The sequence below is a fragment of the Mesoplodon bidens genome (assembly GCF_964165515.1).
Source record: "Mesoplodon bidens genome assembly, chromosome: 19".
Taxonomy (NCBI): domain Eukaryota; kingdom Metazoa; phylum Chordata; class Mammalia; order Artiodactyla; family Ziphiidae; genus Mesoplodon; species Mesoplodon bidens.
In genome coordinates this window covers 54,316,968-54,331,763 of record NC_138179.1, presented here as the reverse complement: position 1 = coordinate 54,331,763, position 14,796 = coordinate 54,316,968, and the positions used below count along the sequence as shown (strand labels likewise).

The following is a 14,796-nucleotide window of genomic DNA, read 5'->3' as shown; positions in this document are numbered from 1 at the left end:
TCCAGAGCCACTCCTGCTCTCTAAGTCCCCTGTCTTCCCAGGTCTTCCTCTCCTTCTGCAAGCTGACCCTCTCCCACTGTGGGTACCATTCACTACACAGAGGCTAGGAAATGCCCCTGGAGGCTTTTTGGTGCTGTCGTTGTAAGTATGAGCTAATAATGGACTAGCTCACAGAAATATTAAAGCATCGAAATAATCAAATCAGTATTTTTTAAAATTTATTTTATTTTTGGCTGCTTTGGGTCTTTGCTGCACGCGGGCTCTCTCTAGCTGCAGCGAGTGGGAGCCACTCTTCGCTGCAGTGCGTGGGCTTCTCACTGCGGTGGCCTCCCTTGCTGCGGAGCACCGGCTCCAGGCACGCGGGCCTCAGTAATCATGGCACATACGGGCTCAGTAGCTGTGGCTTGCAGGCTGTAGAGCGCAGGCTCAGTAGTTGTGGCCCACGGGCCTAGCTGCTCCGCGACACATGGGATCTTCCTGGACCAGGGCTCGAAGCTGTGTCCTCTGCCTTGGCAGGCAGATTCCTAACCACTGCGCCACCAGGGAAGCCCCAAATCAGTATTTTTAATAACATTGAGCCGGCATGACCATTGACATAACTTCTGATGATCTGGAATCCAAACAATTAAAATACTGTCTTTTCCTCCATTATACCAAATAGCATTGATTAATGTTCATTATTATAACTCTGGTAGCCTGCAGGGAATATTCAGATGTGCCTTCTAAATCATCATAAAAAGAGGTTCAGTAGACATTTCCTCAGACACGTGTGGCTCGCCCCCTCACTTCCTTCAGCTCTTTGTTCAAATGTCACCTTCTTGAAGGCTTTCTCAAATGACCCTAATGAAAATGGCATTTTTCCCTGCCTCTCCCCAACCCCTCACATTCCTGATACCCATTCCTGATCTATTTTTCTTCATAGTGCTTATCAGCAATTCAAATATCAATTTTATTCATTTATCTTCATATTATGTCTTGCACAGAAATGCATGCACAAACACACACACACACACACTTGAATAAGCTCCATGAGAGCAAAGATTTTGTTTACTTTGGCTATTGTTGCGTCGCAGTGACTAAAAAAGTAACTGGCACATAGGAAGTACTCAAATATTTGTATAGCACATAAAACATGGTTATGGGGCTTCCCTGGTGGCGCAGTGCTTGAGAGTCCACCTGCCGATGCAGGGGACACGGGTTCGTGCCCTGGTCCGGGAAGATCCCACATGCCGCAGAGCGGCTGGGCCCGTGAGCCATGGCCGCTGAGCCTGCGCGTCCGGAGCTTGTGCTCTGCAACAGGAGAGGCCACAACAGTGAGAGGCCCGCGTACAGCAAAAAAAAAACAAAACATGGTTTCATTGGACCTGTCATGTGTCCTGTTTGGGGCACCAGGGATTCCACAGGCACATTTTCTCTATTTTTGTAGTACACAATGCCTGATGCAGAGAAGGACCACACACATTTGTAAACAAATTAGTAAAAATGGTATTTGGAGATTAAGTACAACAAAAGAAATATGTAGGGTGCTGAGACAGAGAATGTGTCAGCAGAGACCTATCAAGTCCGATTCGGTGGTTGTCAGAGAGGGCCTTTTGGTGATGACATTGAAGTTGAAAGGAAGAATGAGATGGCTTGATACCATTCAGCAGAGGAAACCCCCATTCCCCAGTCACCTGGGATGAGTGAGTGTGGTACCCAACATCAAAAGACCTGAAGAGAAGAATGGAGAAGAAATTCTTAGTCTGAATTTCTGGGTTCCACCTCCATTCAACTATTGATTAGCTGAAGGATCTTGAAAGATCACACAAACTCTGAGTCTCCCTTTGCTTAAAATGGGATGAGAACACCTATCTCACAGACGTAAGTTATATTAGATAATGTACGTGAAAAGTCTTAAGGGTAAAATGCATGCCTGGTATTGTGATGGGTAAATGGGTAAGTACTGTAAACTCTGTACCGTTGGAATGTGAATTTCCCACTGGCCTTGAGGATGCTGAAGCTAAAGCTTGTCCTCTGGTGTACTTAGGCCAAAGGAACCAAAGCATGGCAAAGCCTGATGCCATTCACTGGTGGAGGCTTTGTGCTGCTAGGCATCGGTCTTGTTTCAGATTGTGTCGTGTCTGTGTCTTGGGAGACTTCTGCCACAGCGTCCGGGCGCCATGGCTCCCTGACCCAAGTCGCGTGAGAGGAGTGGGAGAAACTCTTCTAGGCAGAGGGGTCTCTGCTCCCACTGCTCCCACTGCTAGAACCTGTCTCTGAGACCCAAAGGAGGACCTGATGTATTTGTCCCAACGGTACCTACCAGGAGTCAAAAGACAAACTGGACTTTGCCTGTTTTCTGCTGGCCTCAGGACAGCCTGCGGACGTCGGTGCAAAGCAAACCCACAGTCAGAGAGAAGGCAGGAGGGAAAAGAGGGGTCGGTCCTGGGACAAACGGAGGATGCGGGGAGCTCCGGGCTTTGAGGAGCCGAGGAGGGCGAGGGGAAGGAGAGGTGGGGGAAGGAGCGCTGGGGTATGGGCGCAAGGCGGAGAGGGCGGGAACGGAGAGGAGAGGAGGGAGGGCGAGGAGGGAAGGGCCGCGGGGAAAGGAAGGACACGCGCAGACGGGCAGAGAGGGGCGGACGCGAGGCCGGCGGCTGCCGGGGAGGAGCGGGCGGCGGCCCCGGGGGGCGCGGGGCGGGGTGGGGCGGCGCTGTCAGCGCGAGGCAGCGAGCGGAATGCAGCGGCCGGAGGCCTGGCCACGTCCGCACCCGGGGGAGGGGGCCGCGGCCGCCCCGGCCGGGGGCCCGGCGCCGCCCGCCCGAGGCCGGGAGCCCGCGGGGCTGCGGGTACGGAGCGGGCGGCACGGGGGCCGAGCGGGCGGCACCAGCTCACAAGTCGCCCGCTGGGCGCTGGGGAACTTGGTGCCGCCCGAACCAGCCGGGGAGGGGCGGCGCCCGCGCAGGCAGAAAAGTTCCTCCGCGCGGAGTCGGGAGGAGGCCGGTCTGGCGTCCGCTTGGGCGAAGTTCTGGAGCAGTCGGCGCGGGCGGGGGGACGGCTCGGCGGGGCTGGATTGCGATTCTCCCGGAGGGTTAGGGAGCCGTGGGGCCGCCCCGGGCCTCGGGCTGACGTGCGTGCTTCTGGAGTCCGACGGGCGGGGGGCTGGGGGCGCGCGGAGAGCGCGGGTCCAGCCTCGGCCGCTGGCCGCTGGAGGAGGAGGCTCGGCACCACTGTCCCCCCGGCCCAGGTTCTGTGATACACTCCGACTCGGGCTCTGGAGCAGTCAGTGCATGACAGAACTTGGGCCCGGACGGACCTTCCGCACCCAGTGGGCACAGCGCCCACCCGGGGCCTGCAGTGGACCATCTGCCTGGGAGGGGAGCGGGCACCCGAGTGGCCCATGTGGCACAGGGTTGGGCCGGAACCAGCTGTGGACCTTTGGGGTTGGGGTTGCTGGAGCCTGAGGATTGACTCTTGGGACCGTCAGGTCCCGTAGAGCCAATGACAGGGGGTCTGCCCTGAGTTAGGGGCCAACGGAGCTCTCCCCCCCACCCCGCCCCGTGTCAGTTGCAGGAACCTTCCCTCTACACCATCAAGGCTGTCTTCATCCTGGATAATGACGGACACCGCCTGCTGGCCAAGGTAACCTCCCACCCTCACCGGAGGGCCCCTGAAGACACTGTGCCACAGGCCCAAGAACAGAAGTCCCCACCCAGCTGCCTCTCCTGGCAGGAGGGACCCCACTGTGGGCTCTGCGACTCAGAGCACCTCAGCTGAGACCCCTCCAAAGGCCATTCTGTCCATCCTCCTGCCTGTCAGACTGCTGGCCCCTGAAAGGGGGTGGGGCTGTCTCCTCTGTTTCTCAAATGTTCCCTAAAATGTCTTCTCACCATCTTTTCCACTGGCCTGGGACCCCGGAGTCCTAGTCCCCAAATTCTGAACAAGTAACCTCCACTTTTCTTCTACAGCTTGGTAAACACTAAGGATTTAGAACCAGACAAGATTTTAGAGACTATATAATCCACCTCTTTCATTTCACAAATGAGGAAAATGCAGTCTAGAGAAGCGAAAAGAGTTGCCTGTGGTCACAGGTAGTAATATCAGAACACAGATCCAAGCTCAGGTAGTTTGACGTGAAGCTCAGGAGGGTGGTTTTCACTGCACCAACTATTCAACTATCTGGCATCTATGCTAGTGAACATGGCCAGGATAAACCAAACTAGAATAATCCAAAAATAAATGTCTACCATCAACGCAGTTAACTATAGTAGGGCTATGGCACCTAAAGTAGCTACGAAATGCATTATAGATTTTTCGTTTGTATGGGTTGAAACTTTTTGAGTTCATGACATTGAAAGGAGCTTGTTCACCACAGCAGTGGCCAGCAGGGAGACTGCTAATTTGCCTGCAGATGGGGTACTAAGTGGCAAAATCCACATTCAGAAAATTGAAAGCTGAGCTGACCATCTCTTGCCGCAGCTGGTCAGAGGTGGCTCGGCAACCAAAAGTTCCAGGGCCTCCTCCCAGCAGATCACATCCATGTTCAGATGCAGGAACTGAGTCAGAGAGAGAGTCTCATCAAACCCAAACAAAGCAGCGTTGACTTAATTAGGCAGTGTGTGCCAGGAACTTTCCCTTAGATATTTCATCTTCACCATAACCCTGTCTGAAGTCAGACCATCATTGGTGTTCAATCCCAGCTCCGTCCCTTACAACTGTGAGATGTCAGGGAAGTTACCTGACTTCACGCCTCAGTTTCCACATCCATATAATGTGGATAATAAAGTAGCTGTTGTGATATTATTGTGTTAAAAGGCCCCTGGCCCTGCCTTCTTTCCTGTAGACTCAGGTTAGTGTAGAAACAGTGTGGCCCAGTGACCACCGCAGTCTTTAGCACGCTGCACCTCTGCGGAATGTACAAAGGCCTTCAAGAAATCAGGATAGGGGCTTCCCTGGTGGCGCAGTGGTTGAGAATCTGCCTGCTAATGCAGGGGACACGGGTTCGAGCCTTGGTCTGGGAAGATCCCACATGCCACGGAGCAGCTGGGCCCATGAGCCACAACTACTGAGCCTGCGCGTCTGGAGCCTGTGCTCTGCAACAAGAGGCCGCCATAGTGAGAGGCCTGCGCACTGCGATGAAGAGTGGCCCCCGCTTGCCACAACTAGAGAAAGCCCTCGCACAGAAACGAAGATGCAACACAGCAAAAATAAATAAATTAAATTAAATTAATAAACTCCTACCCCCAACATCTTAAAAAAAAAAAAAAGAAAGAAAACAGGACAGGACTCCACAAGAAGGCCTCAAAATTCCTCTACTTTTTTTTTGGTTTTTTTGTGTTTTTTTTTGCGGTACGCGGGCCTCTCACTGCTGTGGCCTCTCGTGCCGCGGAGCACAGGCTCTGGCCGTGCAGGCTCAGCAGCCATGGCTCACGGGCCCAGCCGCTCTGCGGCATGTGGGATCTTCCCGGACCGGGGCACGAACCCGTGTCCCCTGCATCGGCAAGCAGACTCTGAACCACTGCGCCACCAGGGAAGCCCTCCTCTACTTTTTATGATTTTCTTTGCTCAGAATGTGTGTTTATGGGGAAACAGTGAGCAGACGGGCCTAGAGGGCAGTCAAGAGAAGATGGGGCATGGCAGCAGGGTCCCACTTGGCCAGCACCTACCACTCCCTGCCACCCATCCAGGGAGGAAGCTCTGGGGAACAGCTGTCACCTTTTCTCCTTCCCTTTCACCTAGTATTACGATGACACATTCCCCTCCATGAAGGAGCAGATAGCCTTCGAGAAAAATGTCTTCAACAAGACCAGCCGGACTGACAGTAAGTGTCCGCCTTTCGCTCGTGCAGAACTTTCAGATGCACACCGTCATCTTCATCTGGACACATCTGTCCCCGTCGGCCTCACACACCCACAGGCCATTCCCTTTTCTTCAGAGGTGCTTTTTCCTCTCCTTCCCAGCTGTTCTCTTCTCTCTTCTTCCGGTGAGCCTTCACTCCCCGCCCTCTCAACCCCCACTTCCTGCTTACGGCATGCCCGGACTTCTCTCAGTGGAAGGGGCCCGCACTAGCCTGGGGCTGGTCTTAGGCTTTGCATATGGCGGGTGAAAGGTCAGCCTTGAACTAGGTCTGTTGACTTCTTAGGATGAGTCAGTCAGGTGCTAGGAATGGAGTAGAGGGTGGGGGGAGGGACACAGAGTAGCCTAATGGTAGTGTCCCTAGTGTGTCTTTCCAAGGGTGCTAGTTTTTGCAAGGGTTCTTTGTTTGGCCTCACAGCTTGTGGGATCTTAATTCCCTGACCAGGGATTGAACCCGGGCCCTTGGCAGTGAAAGCGTGGGAGTCCTAACCACTGGACCACCAGGGAATTTCCTTTGCAAGGGTTCTCTGGACGGGGAAGAAGGAACTAGGGCAAGAGGCGCAGAGCTGGAGACGAGGAGGAGGGGCCAGGCAGAGGTGACCAGAACTGAGACCGCCCCCTGCTCTTCTAGGTGAGATTGCATTTTTCGGGGGCATGACCATCGTCTACAAGAGCAGCATTGACCTCTTCCTGTATGTGGTGGGCTCATCCTACGAGAACGAGGTGAATTCAGGAGGTTGGAGTGACAAGGAGGCTTGGATTCTGGGGTAGAAGCTGGGAGGCTCACCACTGGTACCCCTCCTTCTAGACTGTGGGGAACTGGGAGCAGCCAGAATGGTTCTTTCTGGAACAGTGCCTATCCATGGTGTTCCTTAGATTCCTTGGGTACCAGAAATGGAGTCCTCTGCAGAGAGCCTCTGTGTCTTAAACATCACTGGAGAAGGATGTACTCAGTGTCCCACAGCAGGCGCTCCAGTGCTTCCAACCCAACCATGGGGAGGGGAGGGGTCCTCTCAGGTCAAACTGCAGTCAGGCTCCAGCCATGTCCTCTCTGAAGAGGGACAGCTGCCCACACAGTCAGGCTCTGAGGTCTCCTTTTGGCCTTCTCAACCTCAAGCTCTCTCGTTTTCCTCCCCCCCATTATCTCCCCACCCCCAGCTGATGCTCATGTCTGTTCTTACCTGCCTGTTTGAGTCCCTGAACCATGTGTTAAGGTGAGTGAGGTCCTCTATCCTCCAAGGCTCCCATTCCCCAGACCTTGGTACATCACAGAGGCGGGACCCTTCCTCCCTGCTTTTCTCCTGAAGTCCCCACAAGACTAAGGCTGGAGCCAGAGTATCCTTCTTCAAGGACCCTGCCCTTTACCTGATCAAGCAATGGTATGGCCAGAAAATGAGGTCTAGAGAAGCTAAGTGATTTGCCTGAATTTATAAGCTATTTATATCAGAGCAGAGATTCAAACTCAGGTCTTTTGACTTGAAGCTCAGGGTGATTTTCCCTCCACCCCCATTCAGTGATCTGGTATCTACCCCAGTGAACGTGGCCTGGGTAAACCAAATGCAGATAACCTAAAAATAAATGTTCACAGTCGACACAATTAACTACAGTAATGCTATAGCACCTGAAGTGCTATGAAATGCTTAAGGGTGGGCACAGGGTCCCTGCTCAAAGTGTGAGAGCGGTGGGCAAGGGGACCTTAAGGGAGCAGACCCGTGCTCTGGGCAGGGACCCCTTGCCCAGGTGCTGCCCTCACTGCCCTTGACATTCTCCTTCCCTGTGCTTGTGCGGGGGGATTGGCGGTGGGAAATAAGGCAATCTTTGGAGAGAGCGGGTCCGCCTCACCTAGGCAGGGGCCCGGCTTCTCCTGGCCGTGGGGAGGTTCCAGAGCTGTGTCTGCCTTCAGGAAGAACGTGGAGAAGCGCTGGTTGCTGGAGAACATGGACGGAGCCTTTCTGGTGCTGGACGAGATTGTGGATGGCGGGTGAGGAGGAGGGGAGGGAAGAGGGGCTGGTCAGGGACACTCACAGCGGGAGGTGCCCTTGAAAGTCATCAGCTCTAGGTTGCACCCAGCACACTGTTGGCTCTCTGGCCAACTTCTCCCTCCCTTCCCCCAGCAGATTCCCAGTGTCCCATCCCCCCCACCCCACTCATGAGGATGGAGGTTGACTTCAATGTTAGCCAAAGAGAAGCACACAAGAAAGTAATCTGATGTCCAACTCTGGCTGACTGTTGACTGGGCAGGGTTTGGGGCGCTGGTTTGGTTTCCAGTGCCCAGGAGAAGCAGGCAGCACAGGTACTTGCCCCTTCCTGGGAAGACTTCCTTCAGGCCGAGCCCTGCTGCTGCTACTCCTCCTGCTCTTAGAGCTTCATTCCAACACCAGCTAGACGCGTGACCTGGGCCAGTTACTTACTTTCCTTACTTTCCCCATCTTTCAGATGGAGACAGTGAGGGAACTGCCTTAAAGAGTGTGGGATTAAATAAGGTGATGCAAGTGAAGCGCATGGTTTTCCTTCAATAAATGTTTCCTACTGTTGGCATAAGATTATAGTCTTAGGAGAGTGGGAACTCTTATGAGAAGGGTTGGTTAGTGAATTTCCATGGGGGCGGCACAATATTCAGGGAAAAAAAGAAGATCTGGGTCTGGGGCAAAGGTAATGGAAGCAGATCACCTGAAAGACATCCACAGGCCTCTGTCATTCCATCCATTTAATAGATGAGGAAACAGAGGCTCAGAGATTCAAGTCCCCAAGGTCACATGGCTAGGGAGTGGCAGGGCCAAGATCTAAAACCTGTGTGTGTTTCCAGAGATTGTGCTCTTTCCACAGCGCTGTACCACACTGCTCGGGGACAGGGGCTCTGGGAGGTGGGGTACTGTGGGCTTCCTCCCTCCTTCCCCCTCCCTCCTTTCCTCTACAGCTATTGACTGCCTGCTGCTGCTGCAAGGCCTTGTGCTAATTGCTAGGACCCAAGAGTGAGGGGAATAAAACCAGGTTTTGTGGAATATACAGTTTGTATATACAACTTGGTAGACGGTCTTTAAGGAAAGCAAAGCACACACACACACACACACAATTACAAATACAAAATGAGGTGCAGGGCCTTGGAAGGACCTTCACAAGGGAGGGTGTAAGCTTTATCAGCTTCCGGTCTGTGCCCCTAGAAGGCCCAGTTTCTGCCCCCTGACGGGCTCACAGTTTCCCTCCAGTGAAAATCAGGGAAGTGTCAGTGGAGGCAACACCTGAACTGGAGCCTTGGCCTAGGTTGCTCTGTCTAAAGGACCCCTGGTGAGGGATCTGGGGCTGCAAGTGCCCCTGGGAGATGGGCCTGGGAGAGGCTCTCAAGAAATGTTTGTTCAATTCCTTCTGCCCTGGAGGAGCCTCACTGGGTGAGGAGGAGCAGTCACTCAGTCCCCATGGGCCCTAACCTACCCACAGTGACTGGCTCTCACCCCTGCACACACCCACACATGGCTTCAGAACACCCCCAGGACATCATGAAAGAGTGTCAACTAGCCGAGGAAAGCCTCCATAACTGGGTCTGTAGATTCTGATTTTTGGAGTTCCATTTCTTTCATGTATGGCATGACCCTGTGGCATAAAATAATAGTGAAACAAGATAGGGACCCCTGGGGGGGGGGCCTCTCTTCCTTCCCTGCATCTGAATCCATCCCTAGACCCAGAGGTGAAGTGAACCTTCTAGAGGTCTCAGTTTTTGAGTCCCTGCTTTTGACAACCTGATTGTTCTAGACTGGACTGCCCTCACCTGATCTCTAAGTGTTTGCCCAGTGATGGTGAAGTGTGGGAGAATCAGAGCTGAGGGTGCTCCGTGGTGAGGGAGAGTTCTGGCTTGAGGAGTATCAGCAGGAAGGTACCTTGGAGGGGGAATGTAGCATATGGCGGGGAAGGGAAGGGCTTAAGCAGGGAGCGGAGGCAGAGGGAAGCATGTGGCTGATTTTCCTCCCGGTTTCTCTCTCATCTTGTAGTGTGATTCTGGAGAGTGACCCCCAGCAAGTGATCCAGAAAGTGAATTTTAGGGTAAGAGCCATCCTGCATCCCCCCCTCACTCCCGTCCTCTCCACCTCCTGTCCTGCCTGTATCTGGGCTGCCAGAACCCCGATGGTGGGAACCCAAGCTCCTCTAGCAGAAGCAACCACTGGGTTGATGCACTTGTTGGGGGAGCAGCGGTTTGGAGGAGTGTCAATTAGTAAAAGGTATCTCTGTCCTCTCCCCCTGTAGAATCACAAACACCTCACCATCCTCCCTAGTGGGGAGTACAGACTGGGGAAATAAATAAATCCTCACAGAGACACCTGGTGGCTGCCTTGGCCTTGAGGTTGGCCTTGGGGGTGTGTAGATAGAACCTCCCTGCCCGGTTTGGCTTCTCATGTCTGGATGAAACCTTTCCTCTCATCTTTATTCCCCCTCACTCTCTCACCCACCTTGTGCCATAGATGGGCCCTGGGCTCCCAAACAAGAAGCTCTAGGACTTCCACTAAGTGGTGATACATGTGCAGCTCTGGATCCCCTGATCACTGCATCTGTTCGCCGCCACTACCCCCAAGCCCCTTTCCCTCGCCTCTCTTTCTTCACCCAACACCCTCGCCCTGGCCTGACCACCCTGACTCTGCTTCCCTGCAGGCGGATGACAGCGGCTTAACTGAGCACAGTGTGGCCCAGGTAGGCCCCCTCCATCTGCCTTGGCCAGAAAAGGGTTAGTGGGAGGAGAGCGGAGCATCCCAGGGGGACCCAGTGGGGCTATCAAGGCTGAGAAGTCAGGGGTGCAGGAGGGGAGGGATGACAGTGTCAGGCCATCTCTTGGAGACAGTCAGTGGAGGCTTCCAGGGTCCCCTAGGTGATGTGGAGCTGGGTATTAATAAATGCTGGACACCTTCCTAGCAGTTCACCTTATCTCCTTCCTGGCTTGGTATAGTTGGATCAAAACCCAGGATGACCTGCCCACCCTGGAGATGGCTGGGTCACTTGTTCCCCAAAGCAATCTGAGGGCTTAGGCCTCTGATGCTTCCCCCAACCTAGAAAGGATACCAAATAGAGTTTCCTCCAAACCCTCACCCCTGCTGTTTAGGGTCCACGCTGAGATTGTTAAGGGGCCCTTAAATCCATGATGGGATCTAATTCTCACCACTTGCCACCGTGTCCCCGAGTGACCTGACTATGGAAAAGTGTACCCCTGTCCTATCTGGAAGTGCATGTGGGGCAGGGGTGAGCTTTCTGGATCTGTGGCTTGACTGCTTTCCCAGCTGTGCAAACTTCCTGCTTGTCAAGCTTGACCTCCGTTCTGTCTGCCCGCAGGTCTGTCTGCCCAGACTAATCCTGTTTTTATGGAGCTTCCTGCCCTGCCACTAACTACGTCCTGCGGCAGTGGCCCAAGCTCAGATGGGCCTGTGCCATGCCGTGTGGGGCCCCAGGTGTGGTGCCCACTTTCCTGTGCCTGCCCTTTGTGCTCACACGGCCTCCCCCTCTGCCCAGCTCCCAGTGCCTCCTCCTACCCTGCTGAGATGAATGCAGCCGCATGGCAATTGTCAGGGCTAAAGAGGTTACGGAGCAACGAGCAGAGCAGATAAGAACAGGAGTGCAGGTGTGAGTCATCCCAGGATGTATGTTGTGCCTTATCGCCTACAAGCTGGGTGGCCTAGGGCAAGTTACTCAACTTCTCTGGGCCTCACATAATCCCAGGACACTCCTCATAGAGTTATTATGAGAATTAGATGAGCTAACGCATGGAGAGCTCTTGGCATAGATCCTGTTTTCCAAAGGGGGAAAGAATGAAGACACAGCACTTTTAATGGAATTCTTGAGTAAAAAAACCGAGGAAGCTGCAGGTGGTGAATGGGAGGTGAAACGAGGAGAAAGATTTTTGCCGAGAGAAGCGGGAGAGCTCCAGGGCCAGGCTGTCCCTGAGACAGGAGGGGGAGTGGGCAGGAGGAAGGGACATACAGTGTGGGACGGACCTTCTTCGAAAGGGAATGAGGCTTGATGGCTGGAGGGACAACCTGAGGGACATACCTGGGGTCCCCACCATGTTGGCATGGTGTGTGCACAGTCGTGTGGATCTGTGTAAACACGAGGCTGAGGCAGTTTCCTCAGCAGGATGTTAAGAGTGAACACGTCTGAGTGCGGGTGACCCTCAGCAGAGTCTGCGCAAGAGCCCTTTGCCAGCTGTGCCACATCAGCAGCGGGTTGCAGTGGGGTGTTGACGACCTACTGCCAGACAAAGCCAGAGCTAGGGGTTTGCTGAGGTGTCTGCGCACAGGAAGAGTCGGGCCTGGGCCCGTCTCTGCCTGGACGTGGCACTGTGGGCGGGAGCTTGAACGGCATGGTGTGGGGAGTCAGGGCCGCTGCCACACCCAGGGCTGCGGGTGCAGGAGCCAGAGAGCTGGGCAGGCTCTGGCCTGGGCTGCTTGTTGGCTGCAGCCAGTGACGGCCGCTCTTCCCATCTTGACGGCCCGGCCCCGCTTACGGCAGGCGGCGGTGAGCTGCCGCCACCTAGTGACCGGGGGTGGTAAGGACACGGAGAGAGCGGCTACAGACCCCCGCCCCTGCCCCGTCCCATTGCAGCGTGAATGTACTTGTCATTCCTCCCCAGTAATTCTCTCAACCTTGCACACCCCCGCCCCACCCAGGTTCTTCAGTCTGCCAAGGAACAGATTAAATGGTCGTTACTGAAATGAAGGCTGTGCATTCAAGGCTCCCTGCCCCCAGACCATTCCCCCAGTCCTGGCAAAGGCACAAAGATCCCAGGGGACACCAGAGACCCCTCTATATCCCCAGGCCTTCCCAGAACTGACTCCCGAGGTCTCCGGCCAGGGACTCTGAGAGGCAGAGGTTTGGCTTCAACACTGAGTCACCCCTTCTCACTGTCCTGGCCTGCTCTTTGGGCCTTCAGAACCAGCTGAACTGCCTTAACTCAGACCCTAGGCATCCCTGGCCCCAGAGCCCAAATAAACCTGCTTTTGTCTCCTGCCAGTGGTCTCTTTCTCTCTGGACCTGGGAAGTGTGTGTGTGGGTGTGGGTGTGTGTGTTCTGATAAGGACTTCTGCACTCTGGGGGGCTCATCTCCTGGATGCCCAGTTCCAGGGTGTATCCTTGTGGTTGTGTGACTGGGGAGAAGGGTGGGTCAAGGGAGAGGAGACAATTTAACACAGTGAGGGGGTGCGACACTGATACTGGGGCCCTATATGTGGTGTGGGGGGCTGGGTATGATTGTGTGACAGGGTAGAAGAGTCACAATGGGAGGAATGGTGCGTTTGCGGGGGAAAGGAGAGCACGAGATGGTACACACGTGGTGGCCCCGCTGGGATTCTTCGCCTCGCTTTTTCCATTCTCAGCCTCCAGGAGGGAAGGGCGTAAGGTTTCCTCTGGACAAACTGAGGAACAGCGCGCGCCTGTTTTTCTTGGCTTGCCTGGAAAATTGCCGCGGACTTCCTCTGCGGGCTTACACCCTGGGCACTAGAGCCCTGCAAGCTTGCCATGGCTAGGCCCAGATACCAGGGGTGCGGAGGCACCGGCCAGCTCCCGCCTTGTATTTGTGCCCAGAGCACCCAGTGTGCTCGAGGGTGTGAAGAATTGCAGGTCCAAAGGGGGAGACGGGCGGAGGGGCATTCTATAGGCAAATGGGAAGGATGGAGTGACTTTCGGGGGACACGACTCTCCTTTTGTCTCCCCGTTCTAGAACCGCCCCTTTCTCCCTTTCTTTCTCTGACATATACACTTTCTGCGTCACGTACAGAAGTCCCCGAGAGTGTCTAACGTTTCCGCCTGGGACAGCTCGTTTCCCTCCAATCCCTAGGTAGCTGCAACGCAAGCCTACGCCCCGCCCTGGCTCCGCCCCTCGGCGCCCCCCGCCGCGGGGAGCCCATTCCCAGGACCTTATCCACGATCCTATGGCGCCACCTGGAGGGATAGGTGGGAAACGCGCTCCCGCCGGGTCTTGCTCCCCCTACTAACTCCGCCCCTAGGGAGGGGACCGACCCCTGCTCCCGCGAGTTAATCGCTGGCCTCCTAAACGCGGAGACAGGGCGTTGCTCTAGCAACCAGCGGGCTGGGTACGCCCTGCGAGCTCTCCTCCAGCTATGGCTCACGAATTTCAGTGTGACGCTGCTGAAAGAAAGTGGCGAACCCTGGGTGTTAGTAGAGGCAGTCCCTGCGGGTTATCACGTCCTACATTATAAAATTCTCCAGAACTGGATATTTATAATGGGCATGCTTTTGCAATTAGAGAAAATGATAAATATACAGTTATGTAAACAGATTATAAACACTCTGTACACAACCATTCCACCAAATAATGCAACTCCGAAAGGGAAAAAAAGAGTATGCAATTAAATGCTGTCGAGTTCGGGGGCCATTGTGGCGACGGGAAATGAGAAATTTTCCAGAAATACTTTGGCGAATGTTCGGCCTTATCCGGTGCCCGGCTCCATCCACCGCCTCTAAACGACCGCAAGAACCGGAGGGGCAAATTCGCTTCCTAGCAACCCGGTCGCGCCCTCCCGGGTCCTGCAAGTCCAGTAGTGCAGGGACTGGAATGGGAAGGCCCGGCCGTCACACAAACTGGCTCACCGAATGCTGTGGACTATGCGGTGCTTCCCCATTTTACCGAGAGGCACACCGAGGCCCTGAAAGGTTATTTACAACAGTTTCCGCAGAGCCGGACTCAGGAGCGGGCACTGCTGGAGCGAGGTGGCTTTCACGCGCTCCCTACCCAAGGGCCGTCCGAACCCCTCGCCCACACAGGGGACAGTACGGGGTTAGGAGGAAGGAGCCGAGGGGGCATGGCAATGCGGGGAGGCCACCAGAGAGGTGTCCTCGCTCTTTGTGCCCAAAGGACTCTGGGGAGGGGGGCTGCAGCCAAGCAGGGGAGAGGGCTGCGCGGAACCGCGCGGGTCCCCGGGGAGCGCCGGCAGGGCGGGGGCGCGGCCTCTTCCTACGGACGCCAAATTT

General features: G+C 54.9%; 1 protein-coding gene across 3 annotated transcripts; it reads left to right on the top strand.

The window, feature by feature from the left end:
• Positions 1–2,684: 2,684 nt before the first annotated feature.
• COPZ2 (COPI coat complex subunit zeta 2) lies at positions 2,685–12,816 on the top strand. 3 transcript variants are annotated; one of them, XM_081219516.1, is made up of 9 exons: positions 2,685–2,828; positions 3,547–3,621; positions 5,719–5,800; positions 6,467–6,558; positions 6,994–7,049; positions 7,739–7,816; positions 9,819–9,870; positions 10,474–10,512; positions 12,477–12,816. In XM_081219516.1, the coding sequence occupies exons 1-9, from the start codon at positions 2,718–2,720 to the stop codon at positions 12,522–12,524; spliced, it is 633 nt and encodes a 210-aa protein (XP_081075642.1). In that variant the 5' UTR covers positions 2,685–2,717; the 3' UTR covers positions 12,525–12,816. The 3 variants fall into 3 exon arrangements, with proteins under 3 accessions (XP_081075642.1, XP_081075643.1, XP_081075644.1); XM_081219517.1 differs by lacking the exon at positions 10,474–10,512; XM_081219518.1 differs by lacking the exons at positions 9,819–9,870; positions 10,474–10,512.
• Positions 12,817–14,796: the final 1,980 nt, after the last annotated feature.

Bases quoted from the DNA above. Each gene is read 5' to 3' on its own strand.
- COPZ2 (XM_081219516.1), top strand. From the start codon at position 2,718: ATGCAGCGGCCGGAGGCCTGGCCACGTCCGCACCCGGGGGAGGGGGCC. The intron at 2,829-3,546 runs GTACGGAGCGGG...GCCCCGTGTCAG, and splicing joins GGGAGCCCGCGGGGCTGCGG to TTGCAGGAACCTTCCCTCTA. The intron at 3,622-5,718 runs GTAACCTCCCAC...CCTTTCACCTAG, and splicing joins GACACCGCCTGCTGGCCAAG to TATTACGATGACACATTCCC.